General features: G+C 46.4%; 1 protein-coding gene across 1 annotated transcript; it reads left to right on the top strand.

The window, feature by feature from the left end:
- Positions 1 to 1,307: 1,307 nt before the first annotated feature.
- On the top strand, positions 1,308 to 6,653 carry FAM111A (FAM111 trypsin like peptidase A). The gene is given in 3 exon segments (XM_075928958.2): positions 1,308 to 1,409; positions 2,499 to 2,610; positions 2,613 to 6,653. Coding segments are annotated over 3 exon segments (1,986 nt in total). The 5' UTR covers positions 1,308 to 1,322; the 3' UTR covers positions 4,400 to 6,653.
- Positions 6,654 to 19,141: the final 12,488 nt, after the last annotated feature.

Here is a 19,141-nt window from a genome sequence, read left to right as displayed (position 1 = left end):
ACGGAGCAGAGAGGAGATGGAGCCGTTGAGGATGGGGGAGGGGAGAAGAGCCGTTAGGAGGGGGGGGCGTGGGACTGTCTATGTAGCGTGACGGTTTGTCATGCTGACCACAAGCTGGGCGGGGTGGGGGGGAGCAGGCGATGCCAGGTTGCCTGCCCCTGTGTGAGGGGACGCTGGAGCCTGGCCTGGTTACCTGTGCCTGGAGGGTGCAGAAGATCCCTCTCCAGCCCTGAAACATCAAGGGGTGTGGGTTTGTGTTTTTCATAGGCAAAATGAATGCTATATTTTATGGAGCCAACTGCTCTAAATGAAAGAAACAAGCTTCCGAGCTTGCACACAGCTCTTCAAGTCTTTTTTTAAAATTATATATATTTAATACGCTTTGCAAGCCGCTTCAGCATCCCTTCCCCTTCTTTACCTAGGCTGTGTCTAGACTGGCATGATTTTCCGCAAATGCTTTTAACGGAAAAGTTGTCCGTTAAAAGCATTTGCGGAAAAGAACGTCTAGATTGGCATGGACGCTTTTCCGCAAAAACACATTTTGCGGAAAAGCGTCTGTGGCCAATCTAGATGCGCTTTTGCGCAAAAAAGCCCCAATCTTGAGGCTCCCAAATCTTGAGAGTGGCTTGAAAATCAAGAAGTTAAAAACTTCCCAATTTTTTTAGTTTTCTTTTTAAGGGTTATGAGCCTTTGGGGTTATTTTCATGCTTTCAGTATCAAAAAAGTAAAGGCTAGTCTACGCTGGCAGCTTCTTGCGGAAGAACAGCCGTACTTCCACATAAAGTTGCCGGCTGTCTACACTGCATGAGCCTTCTTCCAGAAGTAAATTTACAGTATAGCATTGTAAAACAGGGTTTCTTCCAGAAGAGTTATTCCTCTCCTCGCGAGGAATAAGCCCACTTGCGCAAGACCTCTTCCAGAAGAGGGCAGTATAGACAGGCAACATGAATTTCTTGTGCAAGAAGCCCCAATGGTCAAAATGGCCGTTAGAGCTTTCTTGCGGAAGAGATTGTCTACACTGTCACCGATGCTCTTGTGCAAAAGCACATCTCTTGTGCAAAAGCACATGGCAGAGTGGATGCTCTCTTGTGGAACTCTTCTGCAAAAGTTCTTGTGCAAGAAGCTGCCAGTGTAGACATAGCCAGATAGTGTGAGTTGCCAACACAAGAGAGAGACTTGTTGCTTTGAGAAGATGAGTGTAAGTAGGTATGGGATGGGTAATGTAATCTGCTTCCTTTTATAGTGTGCCTTCTCACTCTGCTGTCTCCAGACCCTGAAAACTGCCTTTTACGTGTTCTCAATTACATCTGCTTTGAGTCAACATGGGACCCAAGAAGCAATCTTGTGGGAAGAAGTTCTCGCAGGTTGAGAAATCGGGCAGAGATGGAAATATCAAGGATTATTTTATGGTATGTTAATGTTGGTTTATATTCTCAGCAGTGTTGCCCCATCTCAATCTCCAGTAACTATACGCAGCGGTGGCAGGTTTGTATAATTTTTGGTGGTGCCCCATTAGCCACACACCCTAGCCCCCGTTAACCAGGCCTCTGGAGGTAACACGCTCAGGGCAAGATGGACACATGACCAGAAGTAAAAGGTGTCATGTCACCCCTCTCGAGGGACTTTTCCCACCATCCTCCTACCAACAGGGATTAGTTTGGCCCTCACCAAACCCCCCCTCATGCAACTATCCTGCAATTGCATTAACCCAACGTGTGTGACATTAACTCGGGGGCAGAGAGACTGGGGGAAGTGTTCCCTCTAAGGCTATGTCTATACTCATGGTTTCTTGCGCAAGTATAGCTGTTCTTGCACAAGAACCCACAGAGTATCCACACTGCCCACCTGCTCTTGCGCAAGGAAATTTACAGTATGGCGTGGTAAGAGAGGGTGTCTTCCATAAGACCTATGCTCTTTTCTAACAAGTGTAAGCTCTCTTGCTCAAGAGTGCAGTGTGAATGCTCGGCAGGGATTTCTTGCACAAGAAACCCCTATGGCTAAAATGGCCATCGGAGCTTTCTTGTGCAAGAGAGTGTCCACACTGCCATGGATGCTCTTGCACAAAAGCACAGCTTGCACATGACAGTGTGGATGTGTTCTTGTGCAAGACTTCTTGCACAAGAACCTTTGCGCAAGATGTTCTTGTGCAAGAAGCCACCATGGTTGCATGTCATTTTGCTTGCTGGCCCTATCCACTAAACAATGCTCTTATTTTACTTGGGGTAAGATAGTCCTGGGCATGGTTTAGTTAATGGGTACAACACAGGTTTACTGGATTTGCAGCATAACTATATTAGTAAATTCTCCCAGAGGAACCATGCCAGATTTTAAATGTTCTTCTTATGTGGCAAAACATGGGTGTCGTGTGTGAACATGCACACTGTGCGAACGTGACCAGTAAAGCCTGCCTCCATACTGAGTCTTGGTTTAACATAACAGAGCTACAAAAGGGAAACTGCAACTGATAATCACACTGTGGATTATTTGTTATTTTTCAGCCGAAGAATGGGCAAGATTCAAACCCCCCACCACCAAAAAGGAGGAGATCCAGCTCCAGGGCCAATGCTCTGAAGGATATTAGTAAGACCTCAATGTCTATTGAGAATCCTGGAATCAAGACCCTCAATCTAACGACAGTGAGGATAAAGTATTCACTATTAGCTTAGATAAAAATGGAGGGAAGCATGTTGTGAAAGGCAAAGCCAGTGACACTATTTATACTGCCCTGATGCGTCTGAAAGATGTCCAGATGGACGTCAACAAGCAAAAGGGCAAGAAACTGTATCTGCAAGAGAAAAAGAAGATGAAGGCATTTGTGAACTTAGGAATGCCCATCAAGTGTCTGCCTAAGAAGTCTCACTTTGAAATGAAGTTTTATAAAGTGGAGAGAGACCAGGAAGGTAGTGAGCTGGGATACCGTCAGCTTGACATCAGAGAAACTCCATGCGTTGTATTTTATATTTTACCCATTGGCAAGAAAGGGCCTGGCGGGAAACGGCTTCAAAGAATAATGTGGTGCCAGGAGCTTGAAGAACAGCGCTGCAGGATATGTGTCTTTGCCCTGAAAGGAGAAACCATCAAGGAAGCTGTGTGCAAGGATGGACGGTTTCATTCCATTTTGGGGGAAAAGGAGTGGAAAATAGTGGAGAACTGTGAAACAATACACAATAGTCACTATTCTGTTGATGATTTGGACAATCGAATATTTGAGGTGGAGGTCGAAATTGAGCATGCCGGTAGGGCAAAGAAAGAGCAGCATGATGCAGCCACTCGGGCAGAACAGGGGGAAGCATTCTATCAGTTTAAACCAGCAGTTCTGGATCAGTATCCTGAATTAAAGAATCAAGGTGAATTGATCAAAGAGTTCTTTAAAGAGGAAATTTCACGGTCACGGAAGGGCATCAAGGCTCTGCTGGAACTGCATAGAAAAAATTTTAGTAAGGAGACGAAGAATTCTACTGCAGTTTGGGTGCATAAACTGCTTGCTGGACTGAGCAACTCAGTAGGGTATCTAGAATGGGACTACAATGGAAACAGTGGCAGTGCCACTTGCTTTATGTTATGTGATGGGTACATTCTCACCTGTCGTCATGTGGTGAGCAATGCAACAGGGGCAGGAGTTGAGGAGCAGCACTGGGCAGAAATTAGTCAGTCTGTCAAGGTTACCTTCTCTTATGAATTCAAACACCCTAAGGAAGATGATTGGTTCTACTTAGAGCCATGGTTAGAAATATCAGACCAGGCTCTTGATTATGTCGTCTTGAAACTGAAGGGAAGGAGCACTAAGTTCCCAGATGGATTGGCAAAACATATATCTTCGCCACCATTTAGTGGCCTGATTTATATCATTGGCCACCCTGATGGAAAGGAGAAGTCCACAGATGGCTGCTCTATAGTAACCCGATATGAGTGTGGTTGGAGGTGCTCTGAACGCATCCAGAGAGGGAAGGTGGAAGACCACAGCTTCACCAATTGCGGTACCATCCCTGAGAACAGAACCAGCGGGTGCATTCACATGTTCACTCAGAGGAGTTTCCAGGAAGTGAATTATAATCCTCACATAGTCACCTATGACACCAACTTCTTCGGTGGCTCCTCTGGCTCACCTGTGTTTGATGCATCTGGCCACCTGATTGCCATGCACACCGCTGGCTTCTTGTACAAGTACCGGAACCAGGACCGCAGCATTATTGAGTGGGGCTACTCCATAGAGGCCATTTTATTTGATATCAAAAGAAAGAATCCAGAATGGTATGAATCTGTGCTAGGTGAGCTTGTGAAGGGTACTGAGGATTCCTTTGGTCACTCTGAGGACATTTCAAAGGTTCCTTATAATAATTGTGAAGGAGCCACCAGAGTGGAGACCAATGATGTAACAATGGAAAGTGACCATGAGTAGGAAAGTGGCAGAGACTTGGAAAGGGATGATTTAGTGGAGGATTTAATTCCTTCTCGAAGACCCACTGTCTGAATTCTTACAATGCTTTTCTGATGTCACTTCCCAGTCGCCTGTTTGTTGGAACAATTTTATCTATGGACTCCACAACCTTTGCCATTCAACAAGTGATCCAACCCTAGCTTCTGATAAACAGAGGCTAGAGATGCCATTCCCACCCATCCTGACTAATAGCCATTGATGAACCTATACTCTCTGGCTGCGTCTACACCAGCATGTGCTTTTGCGCAAAAGAAGTGCTTTTGTGCAAAAGCATCCGTGCCAGAGTAGACGCTCTCTTGCTCAAGAAAGCTCCGATGGCCATTTTAGCCATTGGGCTTTCTTGAGCAAGAAATTGATGTTAGCTGTCTACACTGGCCGCTTGCGCAAGAGGACTTATCCCTGAGCGGGAGGGTGAGAATATTTGCGCAAGAAGCACGGATTTCAGACAGTAAAATGTCAGTGTTCTTGCGCAAATACTCGCAGCCAGTGTAGACAGGCGGCAAGATTTTGCACAAAATCTTGCCAATGTAGACACAGCCTCTAAGTTTATCTAGCTCTTTTTAAAATCCTGTTAAAGTTCTGGCTTTCACAACATCCTCTGGCAATGAGTTCCACAGCTTAACCATGTGTTCATCCATATGAATGATCACTTGGTAGTAATGAGATCCATATTTTTAGGGATCCTGTTCCCTCATTTGGCTGTGTAACATGCATCTTCACTGCCAAGAGTGGCAACTAATTAGAGAGTTCTAAAAGGGATTCTGTAATTTAGCAACCTGTTAAAATCCCATGTTCTATGTCCAACAGGAAGAACCTCACTCTGAAGCCTTTGTTTCTGATGCTAAAGCAACAGGGTCAGAGTTTCAAATTAGGAAAGTGTTAAATTTGAAATCTAATCCAAAAATAGAACATTTTTAAAAATTCTGGCCCCTTTTTTTTTTAACTGTCATGAAAATAAATCTTATTCAATTAATTTTGTAAAGCCATAACCGAATCCATAGCCTCTCAGGGAGGGATTAAATCCTATGCTATGGGTATTTTTTGTTTCATGCAGAGGTCTTGTTTACACGACATATTTGCTCTAGTTTAAAGGTGTGAAATTAAACTGATTAGTTAACGCAAAAATCTGCACCAGTTAAACTAAATCATGTTCATTTAATATCTTTATTTAAACTGATCTAACTCTCTCACGTAGACAAGGCCTCAAAATCAGCTGAGTCCTTTTGTAGAGCTGTTCCATCTGACGTACAAGTTTTATGGAGGGTAGAAACTTTGGGGTAAAAGGATGCAACTAATAAAATGGGTGATGGTATTTTAATGGTAGGCAAGTGATCCCTATATTTACAATATATATATATTTGGAATCCTTTGTTTGAGGGGAGAGGGGGAAGCATATAGCTAGGGGCTTTATAGTTATGTCACTTTAACCTTTTCTCCTGCCTGAGGTGCTCACTACTAATGGATCTCAGGAATAAGGGGGTAATTCCACTTTGCTTTCTTTTATAATCTATCATTTGGCTAATGGCATTTTCACTTTCCCACTCTATTGGAAATAAGAATTAGGCATCATGAGAGAGGAAGTCACTGCACTTTTTACTAATACCACCAGCACATATCTGACTCCACTTCTGATCACGAATCTGGAATCATCTAGTTCACCCTCCATAAGCTCAGAGGCATAACGCAGGCATCAGCAGCATTATTTCCACACTTACACTACAATGTCATCAGTGTAAGCAATAATTTGTGATGTCATTAGCATATTTTCTGCTGATACTTTTTGCACAAGGGGTTTCGCGACTCATGCTAATGAGTCCATCATTAGCATACTCTCTACTGCAAAAACTTGTAGTATAGACATAGCCAAAGTGTAGAGCACACATTTATAACTGAAATATTGTCTTTAAACTGGGCCAGATCCTTCTTTGGTTTAACCTGACATTCCTTTTTATAGCACTGCCTAGGGACAGTGGGAAAAGGGGGAAGTTTCCTGCTCTTTTTTATCTTGCTAATATGAATAGATTCAAAGTTAAACAGCGCCCAAACTGCAGGGCACCCACAAGTTGCAGGCTTATATGAACTACATTGTGAAATTAATTAGTTTCACTGAGGGTATGTCTACACTACTACCCTAGTTTGAACTAGGGTGGTAAGGTTGGCAACCGGAGTTGCAAATGAAGCCCGGGATTTGAATTTCCCGGGCTTCATTTGCATAAAGCCAGGCGCCGCCATTTTTAATGTCTGCTAGTGCGGACTCCGTGCCGCGCGGCTACACGCGGCACGGAGTCCGCACTAGCGGACATTTAAAAATAGCGGCGCCCGGCTTTATGCAAATGAAGCCCGGGAAATTCAAATCCCGGGCTTCATTTGCAACTCCGGTTGCCTACATTACCACCTTAGTTCGAACTAGGGTGGTAGTGTAGACATACCCTGAGCAAATTGAGGCTAGCACAGAGTACATTAAGGTCATAAGTAAATTAGATGAATGATTTGGGTTTTTTAAAATCTAAAACAAAGTTAGTCACCAGATAAAGAGAATAAATGCTATTGAATCTGAAAATATTTCTCAAATGGGATAAAATGTATTCATATCTGCATTGATACTCATGTTGATTATAAGCATACTTATTTGACATGTATCTTCTTTAAGTCCTTATGTATCAAATAGCCGTGCAATCTATGAATCTTTAAATACATTTTTAAAATATTTCTCATTTTGATGCATTCATTGAATTTTTATCAAGCCAGTAAGAAACCTTTCCCATTTTGTATGTATAGTGAGAGCGGCAAGCAGGCAGTAGTGGAGTTCAGTGGATTGTCAGAAGTTGCAGAGTCAAAAAAGCCTCCAATGGTATCACTGTGGGCTGGGAGCAGCTCAGATCCAACACAGCCAGCAGCTCCCATGCTGCCAGCCCACTGCATGAATAGGTAGTCTCCAGAGAAAATCACTGTGCTGTAGGAAACGTCACATCGGTAGGTGGTGCTCTTCCCTCTCTGTACTCAACCACTCTTGAAAGTAACACAACTGGAGGGAGCTGTAAAACATAGCCTTGCCCCTTAGAGCCTAAGACACTGTAGCCCTGCAGGGCAGTCTCCCTTTGAAGCCTGGGTCTGTAAAGCTCTGGATGAAAAGCCTTTGCCAGTGAAAACTCACCTATGAACACACTGAATCTTCCTTGCTGGCTGGAGAGCTCATAGCTCCACAAGTTCCCTTCAGTGATTGTTGATATTCCACCGTGCTGTGCTGGGTATTACTGTCATAGCCAGTGCCAGGAGCTCTCTAGCATAACGACTAGGACACTGTTGGCTAGTCCTTAGTCACACAAACCCTCCATACAAAGTGTGATGGGATTCTCAGGTGCAGTTTGGGATTACAGAACTGTTGTGCCTATTTAACTCTCCAGCCTGCTCTCTCTCTCAGTGCTCTGCTAGTGCCAAACAGCACACCCCTCCAAACACTGTGATCACTCTGCACAAGCACATGTGGAGCTCTAGCCAACTAGATTGCATGAATGTGTCCAGCACCACTCATGAGTTGCGCAGAGAATGGCATCAGCCAAATCCCCACCCAAATCCTAGCCTTGGACCTCAGGATTAGAGTGACTTGCACTTCTCAAGGTGAGCAGTGTGAATTTATTAATTGGTTCACCATTTTAACAGTGTAAAATGGATCTATACCAGCCTTTGCAAACGTGAGCAGATTAACCCCATCTTTCAGGCAAACTCACTGGCAAAGATAAACAGGAAAACAAATGTATTGACTACGAAGGAGATTTCAAGTGATTATAAATGATAAGGAAAAGAAAATAGAAGCATGCAGTCTAAACTTTCAATCCTATTACACTGAGGAACAGCTAGATTATTCAGTTTTTCTCACCCTATGGGGTATTGTCATTCATGATGATACTCCTATAAGCAGATTTCCATAAAGCACATGGAATATTGTGTCACAGCCAGGTCTCCGCACTCAACCTTGGGGGGAGCAGGCAGCTGTTCTCCTATCACTGTCGTTTTGGGGGCTTGCCTTTGCCAGGAGTGCAGGGAGAGATTGACCAGAAGAGGGAGATCCCAGCTCACTCCTGAAACTTCAAGGCACTTGGGCATCATAAGAACAGCCACACTGGGTCAGACCAAAGGTCCATCTAGGCCAGTGTCCTGTCTTCCGACAGTAGCCAATGCCAGGTGCCCCAGAGAGAGTGAACAGAACAGACAATCATCCAGTGGTCCATCCCGTCACCCATTCCCAGCCTCTGACAGAGGCTAGGGACACCATTCCTGCTCATCCAAGCTAATAAGTATTGATGGACCTAACTTCCATGAATTTATCTAGTTCTTTTTTAAACCCTGTGAAATTCTGATCTTCACCACATCCTCTGGCAAAGAGTTCCACAGGTTGACTGTATGTTGTGTGAAGAAATACTTCCTTTTGCTTGCTTTAAACCCACAACCTATTAATTTCATTTGGTGACTCCTTAGTACTTATATTATGGGAACAAGTACATAACTTTTCCTTATTCACTTTCTCCACACCAGTCATGATTTTATAGATCTCTGTCATATCCCCTCTAAGTATGCAGTATTCAAGATGTGGGCATCCCATGCATTTATAGACTTTTCACTGGGTGACTTACTTGTGTCCCCTTCAACTTGGGCACCGGGCTGGATTCCTTGTGTTTGAAACCAGAATCGACCTGACAGCTCAACATAAGAGGTCTCCATTGCTATGCTGGGGTAGGGATGATGCTAACCTTGCAGTCCTGGCCAAACTATAGAACAGAGTGGGTCGTAAACCCCATCCCCTGTAGCTTCTGTTCACTATGGGGCCACTTCTTGATTCCTGTGCTAAACACCATGCATTTGCCATGTTCGTCCCCAGAAGTGGCTGCATCTTGGCACTAGACTGTCATTTATATCAGTCTGGGTCATTCAGGAAACATAAGGTCTTTGCTATGAGACTGGCTTTCCCGCCACAGAGCTCTGGTTTGGGTCTGGGAAGGGCTGTGCAGCACTGGAACGACCACTCAAGGGAGCTGAATGAAGCTTGGGTGGTAGCCGTGTGGAACCACCTGGCAGCTCGTCACCCTGATCATGAGCCCCCGAACCCTGCAGAAACCATTCCACAAATGCATTCCACAAACCCATCACATCCACCCACAGGCCCTGGGCAGAGGGCCCCAAGCCATGCAGGGGCCTGGCCCACTGTGTTCCTCACAAGTCAGCACTTCCCTGCTATCAATCCCTACTCTAAAAAGGTGTCTAGTGTCCCCTGTCAGCCATGCTAAGGCTGTTGCTCCCTGCTAGACATAGCATTTCCAGCTCCCTTAGCCAATCGCCCCCACCCCTGGCTCCTCTCCACAGGGCAACCTCCCCCCGCCCCCCGAGCCTAGCCCATCTCCTTCCTCAGCTTCCTTATCCAATCCTCCACACTTGGCATGTCCCATTCCCTTCAGCTTTCCTTCCCCAGAGCTCCCCCCTAGCTCTCTTCCCCAGAGCTCCCCAACCTGGCCTGCTCCCTTCCTACCTCAGCTCCCCTTCCCATGGTCCCTCACACCTGGTCTAACCCATCTCCCCAGCTCTCTTAGCCAATCTTCCCTACCTAACATGTCCCTTTCCATTAAGCTCCCAGACCTCTTCCCCCCATCAGCTTTCTGTCTGAGGGTTTCCCCCAGCATGACTGCCCCTATGTCCACCCCCAGAGGCAGATGATGTGTGCATGGATCTCATGGGCTCTCCTCTCCTAGCTGTTGGACGGGGTGCTCTTCACAGCACAGCTGGCCATGAAGGGTTCTCCTGAGCTCCCCTAGAGAAGGAAGAAGGCTGCCAATAGCTCAATTATCTAGCCACAGCTCAGCTGGACTGAGATTCCGTGCTAGACGGACCGGTGCTCTGAGCTCTACAGGAAATCTGTCCCTTGTTGCTGTTTGTGCTTTCTCCCAAAACCACAAGTGATCATGGCTTATCCAGCAGAACCTCAGCGTTACAAACACCATTGGAATGAGGGCTGTTCATAACTCTGAAATGTTCCCAGCTCTGATTAAAACACTTTGGCTGTTCCTTCAAATGTTTACAGCTGAACATTGACTTAATAGCGCTTTGAAATTTTACTGTGCAGAAGAAAAATGCTGCTTTCCTGGGGGGGGGCGGGGGGTTAGCGGTTTACAGGGCGGTACTGTATTTGCTTTTGGTTGGTTGGTTTTTTGTTCTTTGCTGCTGCCTGGTTACATATTTCTGGGTTCAAATGAGGTGTGTGGTTCATCGGTCAGTTTGTAATTCTGGTGTCTGTAACTCTGAGGTTCTGCTGTAATTGGATTTAATTTTAGATCTTAATGACCCGTTGTGGCGGGGGGCGAGGGGGAGCAGCTAAGGAAGACATATTTCTGGTCCATAGCCAGGTAGTTTCTGCACCAATTAAAATTTCATGCAAAGGGCGCAACACTCACATGTATAACTGGAAAGTTGTCTTTAAGATGGGCCACCGAATGAGGCATCCTTCTTCAGTTTAACCCAACAGATTCCTTTTGATCTCTGTTCCTGGGGGATAGTGGGAGAAGGAGGCAGTTTCCTAATCTTTTGTTCTTGGCCAGTGAATTTTTTAAAAGTAAACAGTGCCCTACACTCCAGGCAATGCAGAGGTTGTAGCCAAGGTAGCCAGCAGACTTGCCAGGACTCTGGGGGAAAGTGTGTGGGAGTGGGAGGTGTCAGCTCTGGGTTCCCCTGGAAGGGGGTCTCAGGTGGAAGGGATGGGGTAGGGAGCTAGCTTCCCACAGGGAGCCTTTCAGCACCCCCCAGTGTGGGGCTCGGGTGGTGATTTAAAGAGCCCAGGATTCAACTGCTGTTGCGGAAGCAGCTGGAAGCCCTGGGCCCTTTTAAATTGCCAGACCCCAGGGTAGCTGCTCCCTTTGTTCCTCTCCCGCCATCCTGGGCCCTGGTTGCAGCCTTACCTTACTGCATGGGAACCTCAAAGTGAAACCAACTCATTGGTTTCACTGAGCGAGTTGAGACGAACAGATAGAGTACATAAGTAAACTAGAAGGCTGATTTGTTTGTTTAAATCTTTCAGATGAAATTAGTCACCAGATAAAGGAAATAAAGGCTGTTGAATCTGACGCTGTCCCTTAAACATTCTGAATGCGAGAAAATAAACATGTTCATATTAGGGATGTGAAGGTGTAGCTGGTTAACTGATGAGGATTACTAGTTAAGGTTGACTAGTGGGGCTGGAGTGGGCTGCTCCTGCCCCACGGGAGGCCTGCTGCAGACAGGTTACATTTAACCGGTTAGCCAATTTAATGGGATTTTACATCCCTAGTTCATATATGTATGGATGCTCATGTGCGGATTCTGTACATATTTAGTCATGTATCTGTCCTGTTAACTCCTTAGGGATCAAACAGCTGTGCACCCTGTCAATATTTACATGTGTTTTTAAAAAACCTCTCATTTAGATGCATTCGTGGAGTTTTCATGAAGCTAGGAAGACACCTCTGCCATTTCGTAGGTGTAGGGGGCGAGGTGCGGTCGAGAGTACAGTACTATGTCAGAAGCTGCAGAGTTCAGAAGCCTCCAGCTGCCCCCATCCCACCCCCAGCCAGCCCAGCGCCAGGCTCAAAAGTCTCCAGAAAAAATCACTTCAGTAGGCGGTGCTCTTCCCCCTCCGTACGCAGCCAGCCGAGCGCCTATGGCACACTAACCCTGTTGTCCCAGCCAGATCCCCCATCCCGCTTGGATCATTGGTCTGTAACAATGGCGTAGCCACAGGTGGGCCTGAGTAGGCTATGGCCCACTCAAAATCAGGGCCCACCCAAATGGTCCTTCTGGTTACACCACTGGTCTGTAAAGCTCTGGATGAGAAGGCTTGGCCAGTGGAATCTCACCCCACAGTGCTGAATTTTCCCTGGTCCTTGCTGGCTGGAGATCTCATTGCTGCACCAGTCCCCAGCAGTGACTAGGATCACACCCAGTGCGGTGTTGGGTGTTACTGGGCTGGACCATGCCAGGAGCTGCCTAGCATGATGGCCAGGACACTGCTGGCTAGTCCTTATCCACCTGTGACCTTCTGGGGAAAGATTGACATCAAAGAGTCCAAGGTCAGCCCTAGTTCTCCTCTCCCTGCTCTGTCCTGACTCCCAGGCCTGGCCTCTGCCTCAGCCTCCTTGCTGGTATCCTGTGACTTCTCAGCACACAGCTGCAATGTGTCACTCAGGGTCAGTCCAGAGTAATGGGCCAGGTAGCTGGGAACTTTTTCAGCTCCCCTTGCCCGCTGGCTTCCTCTGCTCCTGCCCACCTGCCTATCTGGGGTGAGGTCTCGGGTCCTCTGTCACTCCACGCTGCCCTAACCACGCCCCAGCTGTCCTTACCTTGCTGACCTCTGCCAGCTGCTCTCCATTCACCTCTCTGCCCTGTTATTTTTTAATCACAGAATCGAATCATAGAATTGAATCATAGAATCAATCACTGAATCATAGAACACTAGAACTAGATGGGGCCTTCAGTGGTCACTGAGTACAGTCCCTTGTCCTCATGGCAGCACCAGGCACCATCTAGATCAGGAACAGAAGAGAATTAAGGGATCTTTTTTTAAAATCGGCCTGTCCTTTAGTTACTTTTTGCCTAGTCTGGAAAGCCCTGGCAGCAGTGAGCTAAGCACACGCTCCCTGACAGTGGGCTTGCTGCAAGAGCACACAAGCACCCTTCCTATTTCTGCAGGACACAGTTTTCTGGCTCCTGGCCCATTGGGAACAAACGGAGCTGTGGTGTGTCCATTGGAAGCCCACGGGTTTGACAAAGCGAAGGAGCCTTGGGATATCTGCTCATTTTCAGCCATTTTCCATTCCTTCCTCTCTGCTGGCTTCTCCCAGCATGGAGGAGTAATTCAAGGGTTGTGTCTGTACGAGAGCTTTTAACTGAGTTCGTAGCTAGCTGCTCTGAGTGTAGTTTGTGCCCACCCGACTCTCCCAGCTGTGCCCCAGTCTGCGAATCTGCTAAGCTAGTGGTTCTGCAGTGTGTCCCAGCATGCATTGCTTGCCAGTGCTCCATCTGCGTATCCTGTGCAAACTCTATCCCCTCCCAAAGCAGGCTGGGAAAATGGCCTAGGTATTCCCCACACTGCAGTGGTTCAAAACGCAGTGTGGACGATGCTGGTACCCAATGCAGTTGGTGGCACGGTGTGCCTCGGGGCAAGCTTTGCTGTGCAGCTGCAGGCTGGTTGTGTTGACAGGCAGGGCAAAGGAGGGCGTCCCAAACTACTTACAAAACGGAGCTGGGTCTGGTAGGCTAAAAAGTGAGTGACAAGTCATTTTTTTTGGGGGGGGGGGACAGGCTTAATCTCAGGGATGCCCAGGAAGAGAGGCGGCCCACAAAGGCCTGACTTCTAGCGAGCTAGTATCCCCAACTGACAATTCTACCCCCCCCCCCAGGAAACTGAAACCTCCCCCCAAATTGCTAGTGTAGATGGAGGTGGAACCAGCTGGTGAGCCCTATACAACATGCACTAGCTCAGAGCCTCGAGAGTGCCTAACTCCTCTTGAAACCAGTAGGAATTAGATCCTTAAATCCTTTTGAGGCTCAGGGTCATGCTCTTCACTCTCAGGCTTCTCATTGCTTCCAGTGGGCTTTGGATCAGGCTCCGGCAGGGGAGCCCTGCAGGCTGGAGTGTTAGCCATGGGCTATGTCTCCCCTTCAGAGCTACAGGGCTTGCTTGCCTGCAGACTTGTGTCTTGGACACAGCAGAGTCATGGTTCTAGGCGTTTCCTTACAACTAGAAGAGCCAACGACCGAACCCCCAGTGTAGACGCAGCAAAGTTGACGGAGGATTCATCTTCCCCATTAATTCTTGGTGACGCAGATTAACGACACTGATGGGGAAATCCCTTCTGTCCATGATGGACAAGTCTACACCGTGAGTGGCACTGGCACAGCTGCGGTGCTCGCTTGGCTGCCGCCACAGCTGTCGAGTAGACCAGTGTTTCTCAACCAGTGGTACGAGTACCCTTGGGGTACTTGAAAAGTCTGGGGGGTATGTCAACACAACTGAAATTTGGAGAAAACTGAGTTTTTGTTTTAAGTTTTACAGTGTTTTATTATTTTTGCACTTTTTATAGCCAAAAATTTCATCCCCCACCTGGCTATGATTAAGTTGTTTAAACAAATGTGTTGCAATGGTAGAAAAAATTTTGTGTGTCTGAAAACTGTAGGTACTTTATATATACATATAAATAAATAAAGGGGTACTTTATAAAAAAAAAACCAGGACTATGTAGCACTTTAAAGACTAACAAGATGGTTTATTAGATGATGAGCTTTCGTGGGCCAGACCCACTTCCTCCTATAGACAACCACCTAACCTCAAGATGATTCTTACCAACAACCACAGGACATACCACACTAATACCAACCCTGGTACTTTCCCTTGCAACAAACCCCGCTGCCAGCTTTGTCCACATATTCACTCTGCTGACACCATTATTGGGCCTAACCAAGTGAGTTATAAGATCAAGAACACATATTCCTGCGCATCTAGAAATATAATCTATGCTATCATGTGCCGAAAGTGTCTGTCTGCTTTGTACATTGGACAAACGTCTCAGACACTTCGCCAAAGAATCAATGCCCACAAAACAGACATTAGACAGGATCACAAAGAAAAAAGTTTCTTGCCATTTCAACCAGAAAGGACACTGTCTCAATGACCTAATCACATGCATCCTACTTCAGAAGACAGTCAAATCTGCACTTGAAAGGGAATCCTCTGAACTGGCATTCATGCTAAAATTCGACACTCTCCGCAGGGGGCTGAACAAAGACCCCAACTACCTTACCCATTACAAAGATAGCTTCCCCAATTATCACCTCTAATACCATTAACTCACAGACATCTCCCCTTCCCCACCTCTAATATCATTAACTCACAGGCATTTACCTTCCTCCCCCCCCCCCCCCCCCGCATCCTCCCTCTGTTCTGAAATGTGATTTGTCCTTTTCATATGTGTTCATTTTCTTTAATTGTATCCTTTGGTATATATAGTTGTGACTATTTTCTTCCACTATTTGATCTGAGGAAGTGGGTCTGGCCCACGAAAGCTCATCATCTAATAAACCATCTTGTTAGTCTTTAAAGTGCTACATAGTCCTGTATTTTATTTCAGCTACACCAGACTAACACGGCTACAGTTAAATGGTAACTGGTGGGGGCAGGAACAGCTCCCTCTTGCCATAGGCAGAAGGTTGTTTTCATCCTGGTGTCCCATAGGCAGGGGCTGCTCCGATACTCAGAACAGCTTCTGTCCAGAGGGAGCCTGTAGACTGGGGCTGGGAGCCAACATCCAGCCCCAGCACGGGACTGGGGGTAGGAGCCCTGTGGGCTAAGGGCCACTCTAGCCCAGCTCAGATCCCATTTTAGTCAGTTAACCGTTAGGGACACCTAATGTTTAACCGGTTAACTGATTAACTGGGATATTACATCCCTGGTACATATCTGGTACAGGAGCCTGACCTATTAGTGACAGCCTGGCAACCGGCTATGAACAGTAAGAAGTCCTGTGGCACCTTATAGACTCACAGATGTATTGGAGCATGAGCTTTCGTGGACAAAGACCCACTTCGTCAGATGCATGTGGGGAGAATATCTCCCTGAGAGCTATAAAGAACATGGAACTAGCATGCATCTGATGAAGTGGGTCTTTGCCCACGAAAGCTTATGCTCCAATACATCCGTGAGTCTATAAGGTGCCATAGGACTCCTCGTTGTTCTTGCAGATTCAGACCAACACGGCTACCGCTCTGATACTTGTCACTATGAACAATGCGTGCATGACTGGCCCAGCTCCTCCGAGGTATTTAGCTTCCTGCTCTGACTCACTCTAAAGTCCCTGGATCTGGGCCTGAGTCACCCAAAGCCAGGAAACGCTCATTGCACAGCTGGGAAGCACACCCAACTCTGGCTCCCAGGCATGGAGCCTTCTGGAAGGGTGCTGTGTCTTAGCACTACAGCTATGGTACTCACTCACGTCATGTTTGGGGCACCACAGAGCAAGTGCACAGGCTAGTTGGTTTGTCAACAGGGGTGCCATTTCAGATGGGGGGGAAGCCTGTGCATGCCATGGTGGAGGGGGGGGAGGAGTGAAAGCATGGGGGGGCAAACTGAGGACAGAGGCTTCAGCAGTGTTACTGACCATGCTCAATGCAAGCCAAGCACCAAATGTGGAGGGGGAAACCAACCCGATCCGCCCTCCCCTCCACACAAATCAGTTCTATCCAGGGCCTAATGAGGCACTGGAGAACTCTTTTTTGGCAGACAGCTTAGCAGTTCGCTGGCAGGAGCACTGCATCTAAATCCTATAGAAAAAAAAGAAAATTAAATAAATATTGGACCCACTCAGTTCTAACACTAACATATTCTGACATCTTGCGGCAAGTCACTTAAGGGACACTGGTCAGCCTTGAAATTCTAATATCTATTCTTACTGTGTTATCAACTCTGTGGAGAGAGACAGACTCCATCAGGACTCCTGCAGGGCTATGTCTACACTGGCAGCTTCTTGCGCAAGAACATCTTGGGCAAGGGTTCTTGTGCAAGAGCACGTCCACACTGCCATGTGCGAGCTGTGCTTTTGTGCAAGAGCGCCCATGGCAGTGTGGATGCTCTCTTGCGCAAGAAAGCTCTGATGGCCATTTTAGCCATAGGGCTTTCTTGCGCAAGAAATCCCTGCCGAGCGTCCACACTGCCCCCTTGCGCAAGAGCTGTTGCGAAAGAGAGTTTACACCTGTTAGAAAAGAGCATAGGTCTTGCACAAGAAGCCCTCTCTTACCACACTTTACCGTAAATCTTCTTGCGCAAGAGCAGGTGGGCAGCATGGACGCTCTACAGAAAAACGGCCGTTCTTGCGCAATAACCGGCCAGTGTAGACATAGCCCTGGGCTCTATCTCAGTTTGGAAGGGGATTGAAGTCTAACAGGTTACAGCAGGGGTCAGATACGTTTCAGCTCTATATAAGAACATCAGAATGACATAGTGGGTCAGACCAAAGGTCTTTCTAGCCCAGTTGTCCTCTGACAGTGGCCAATGCCAGGTGCTTCAGAAGGAATAAACAGAAGAGGCAATCATCATGCTCCATTCCCTGTCACCCATTCCCAGTTTCTGGCAAACTTCTGCCCATTCGGGCTAGTAGCCATTGATGGATCCATCCTCTTGAACTTATTTTGTTCTTATTGGAACCCTGTTGCAGTTTGGGCCTTTTCACCATCTCTTGGCAAAGAGTTCCACAAGTTGTGAAAACATAATTGGCTGCGTCTAGACTGGCAAGATTTTCTGCAAAAGCAGCTGCCTACACTGGCCGCTTGAATTTGCGCAAGAACACTGACGATCTCATGTAAGATTGTCAGTGTTCTTGCGGAAATGCTATGCTGCTCCCATTTGGGCAAAAGCCCTCTTGCGCAAATGCTTTTGCGCAAGAGGGCCAGTGTAGACAACGTGGTATTGTTTTGCGCAAAAAAGCCCCGATGGCGAAAATGGTGATTGGCGCTTTCTTGTACAAAACCATGTCTAGATTGGCATGGACGCTTTTCTGCAAAAAGTGCTTTTACGGAAAAGCATCCATGCCAATCTAGACACTCTTTTCCGCAAATGCTTTTAACGGAAAAACTTTTCCGTTAAAAGCATTTGCAGAAAATCATGCCAGTCTAGACGTAGCCAATTTAGTTTGTTTGTTTGTTTTAAATCTGCTGCCCATATATTTAATTGGGTCAGCTCCTTGCGTTATGTTGGTGAAGGAATAAATAACATTTCCTTCTTCTATTTTTCACACCATTTGTGATTTTCTAGACATCTAATATATCTTCCCTCCACACTTTAGTCATTTATTTTCCAAGCTGTAAAGTCCCAGTCTTATTAGTCCCTGTTCCTTACCCCTAATCCTTTCTGTTGTCCTTTCTGTGCCTTTTCCAAATACAATACATCTTTTTTTAGAGGGGATGACCATATCTACATACGGTATTCAAGATGTGGATGTACAATGACTTTATATAGAGGCAATATGGTATTTTGTTTTATCTATTCCTTTCCTAATGATTCCCAATATTCTGTTAGCTTTTTAGTTTTTAGACTCTACTGCACACTGAACAGATGTTTTCAGGGAACTATCCATAGTGGTTCCAAGATCTCTTTCTGGAATGGTAACAGCTATTTTAGACCCTGTCATTTTTGTATGCTAGGGTTGTATTTTTCCATATGCATTACTTTGAACTTATCAACACTGAATTCCATCTGCCTTTGTGTTGCCCAATCACCCAGTTTTGTGAGATCCCTTTGTAGCTCTTTGCAGTCGTGGTTGGATTAGTCACTGTTTACCCCTTTTCCAAGAACATTTGTAAGTTTAACCACAGTGATCCAAATGCAAATCCCAGCAGCACAACACTCATTCTTACTCCTCCTCCCTCCCCCCATCTTTTAAGTGGAGTACCCAGCAATGTTTTCATGATGATCTAATGATCCTTCAGTTACTGGGAATGCCCAGCCTGTTGTTATTCTTAATCACCTCCCTCCCTCTTTTTATAACAAACTCCCTGCCCCCAAAGGTAAAGCTGCAAGCAGCTCAAACTCTGTTGCATTTAAGAACTGCCTCTGGATCCAGGGCATAGGCTTAAAGCAGACCTCAAGTATGAAATTCAGGGGTGCCAATTTCAGCTACTGCCCCCCTAGTTCCCCAT

The sequence above is a fragment of the Pelodiscus sinensis genome, chromosome 5 (genome assembly GCF_052426305.1).
Source record: "Pelodiscus sinensis isolate ZL-2025 chromosome 5, ASM5242630v1, whole genome shotgun sequence".
NCBI classification, from domain to species: Eukaryota; Metazoa; Chordata; order Testudines; family Trionychidae; genus Pelodiscus; species Pelodiscus sinensis.
Note: the sequence above shows the minus strand (reverse complement) of the source record. Positions and strands in the feature narration are given on the sequence as shown.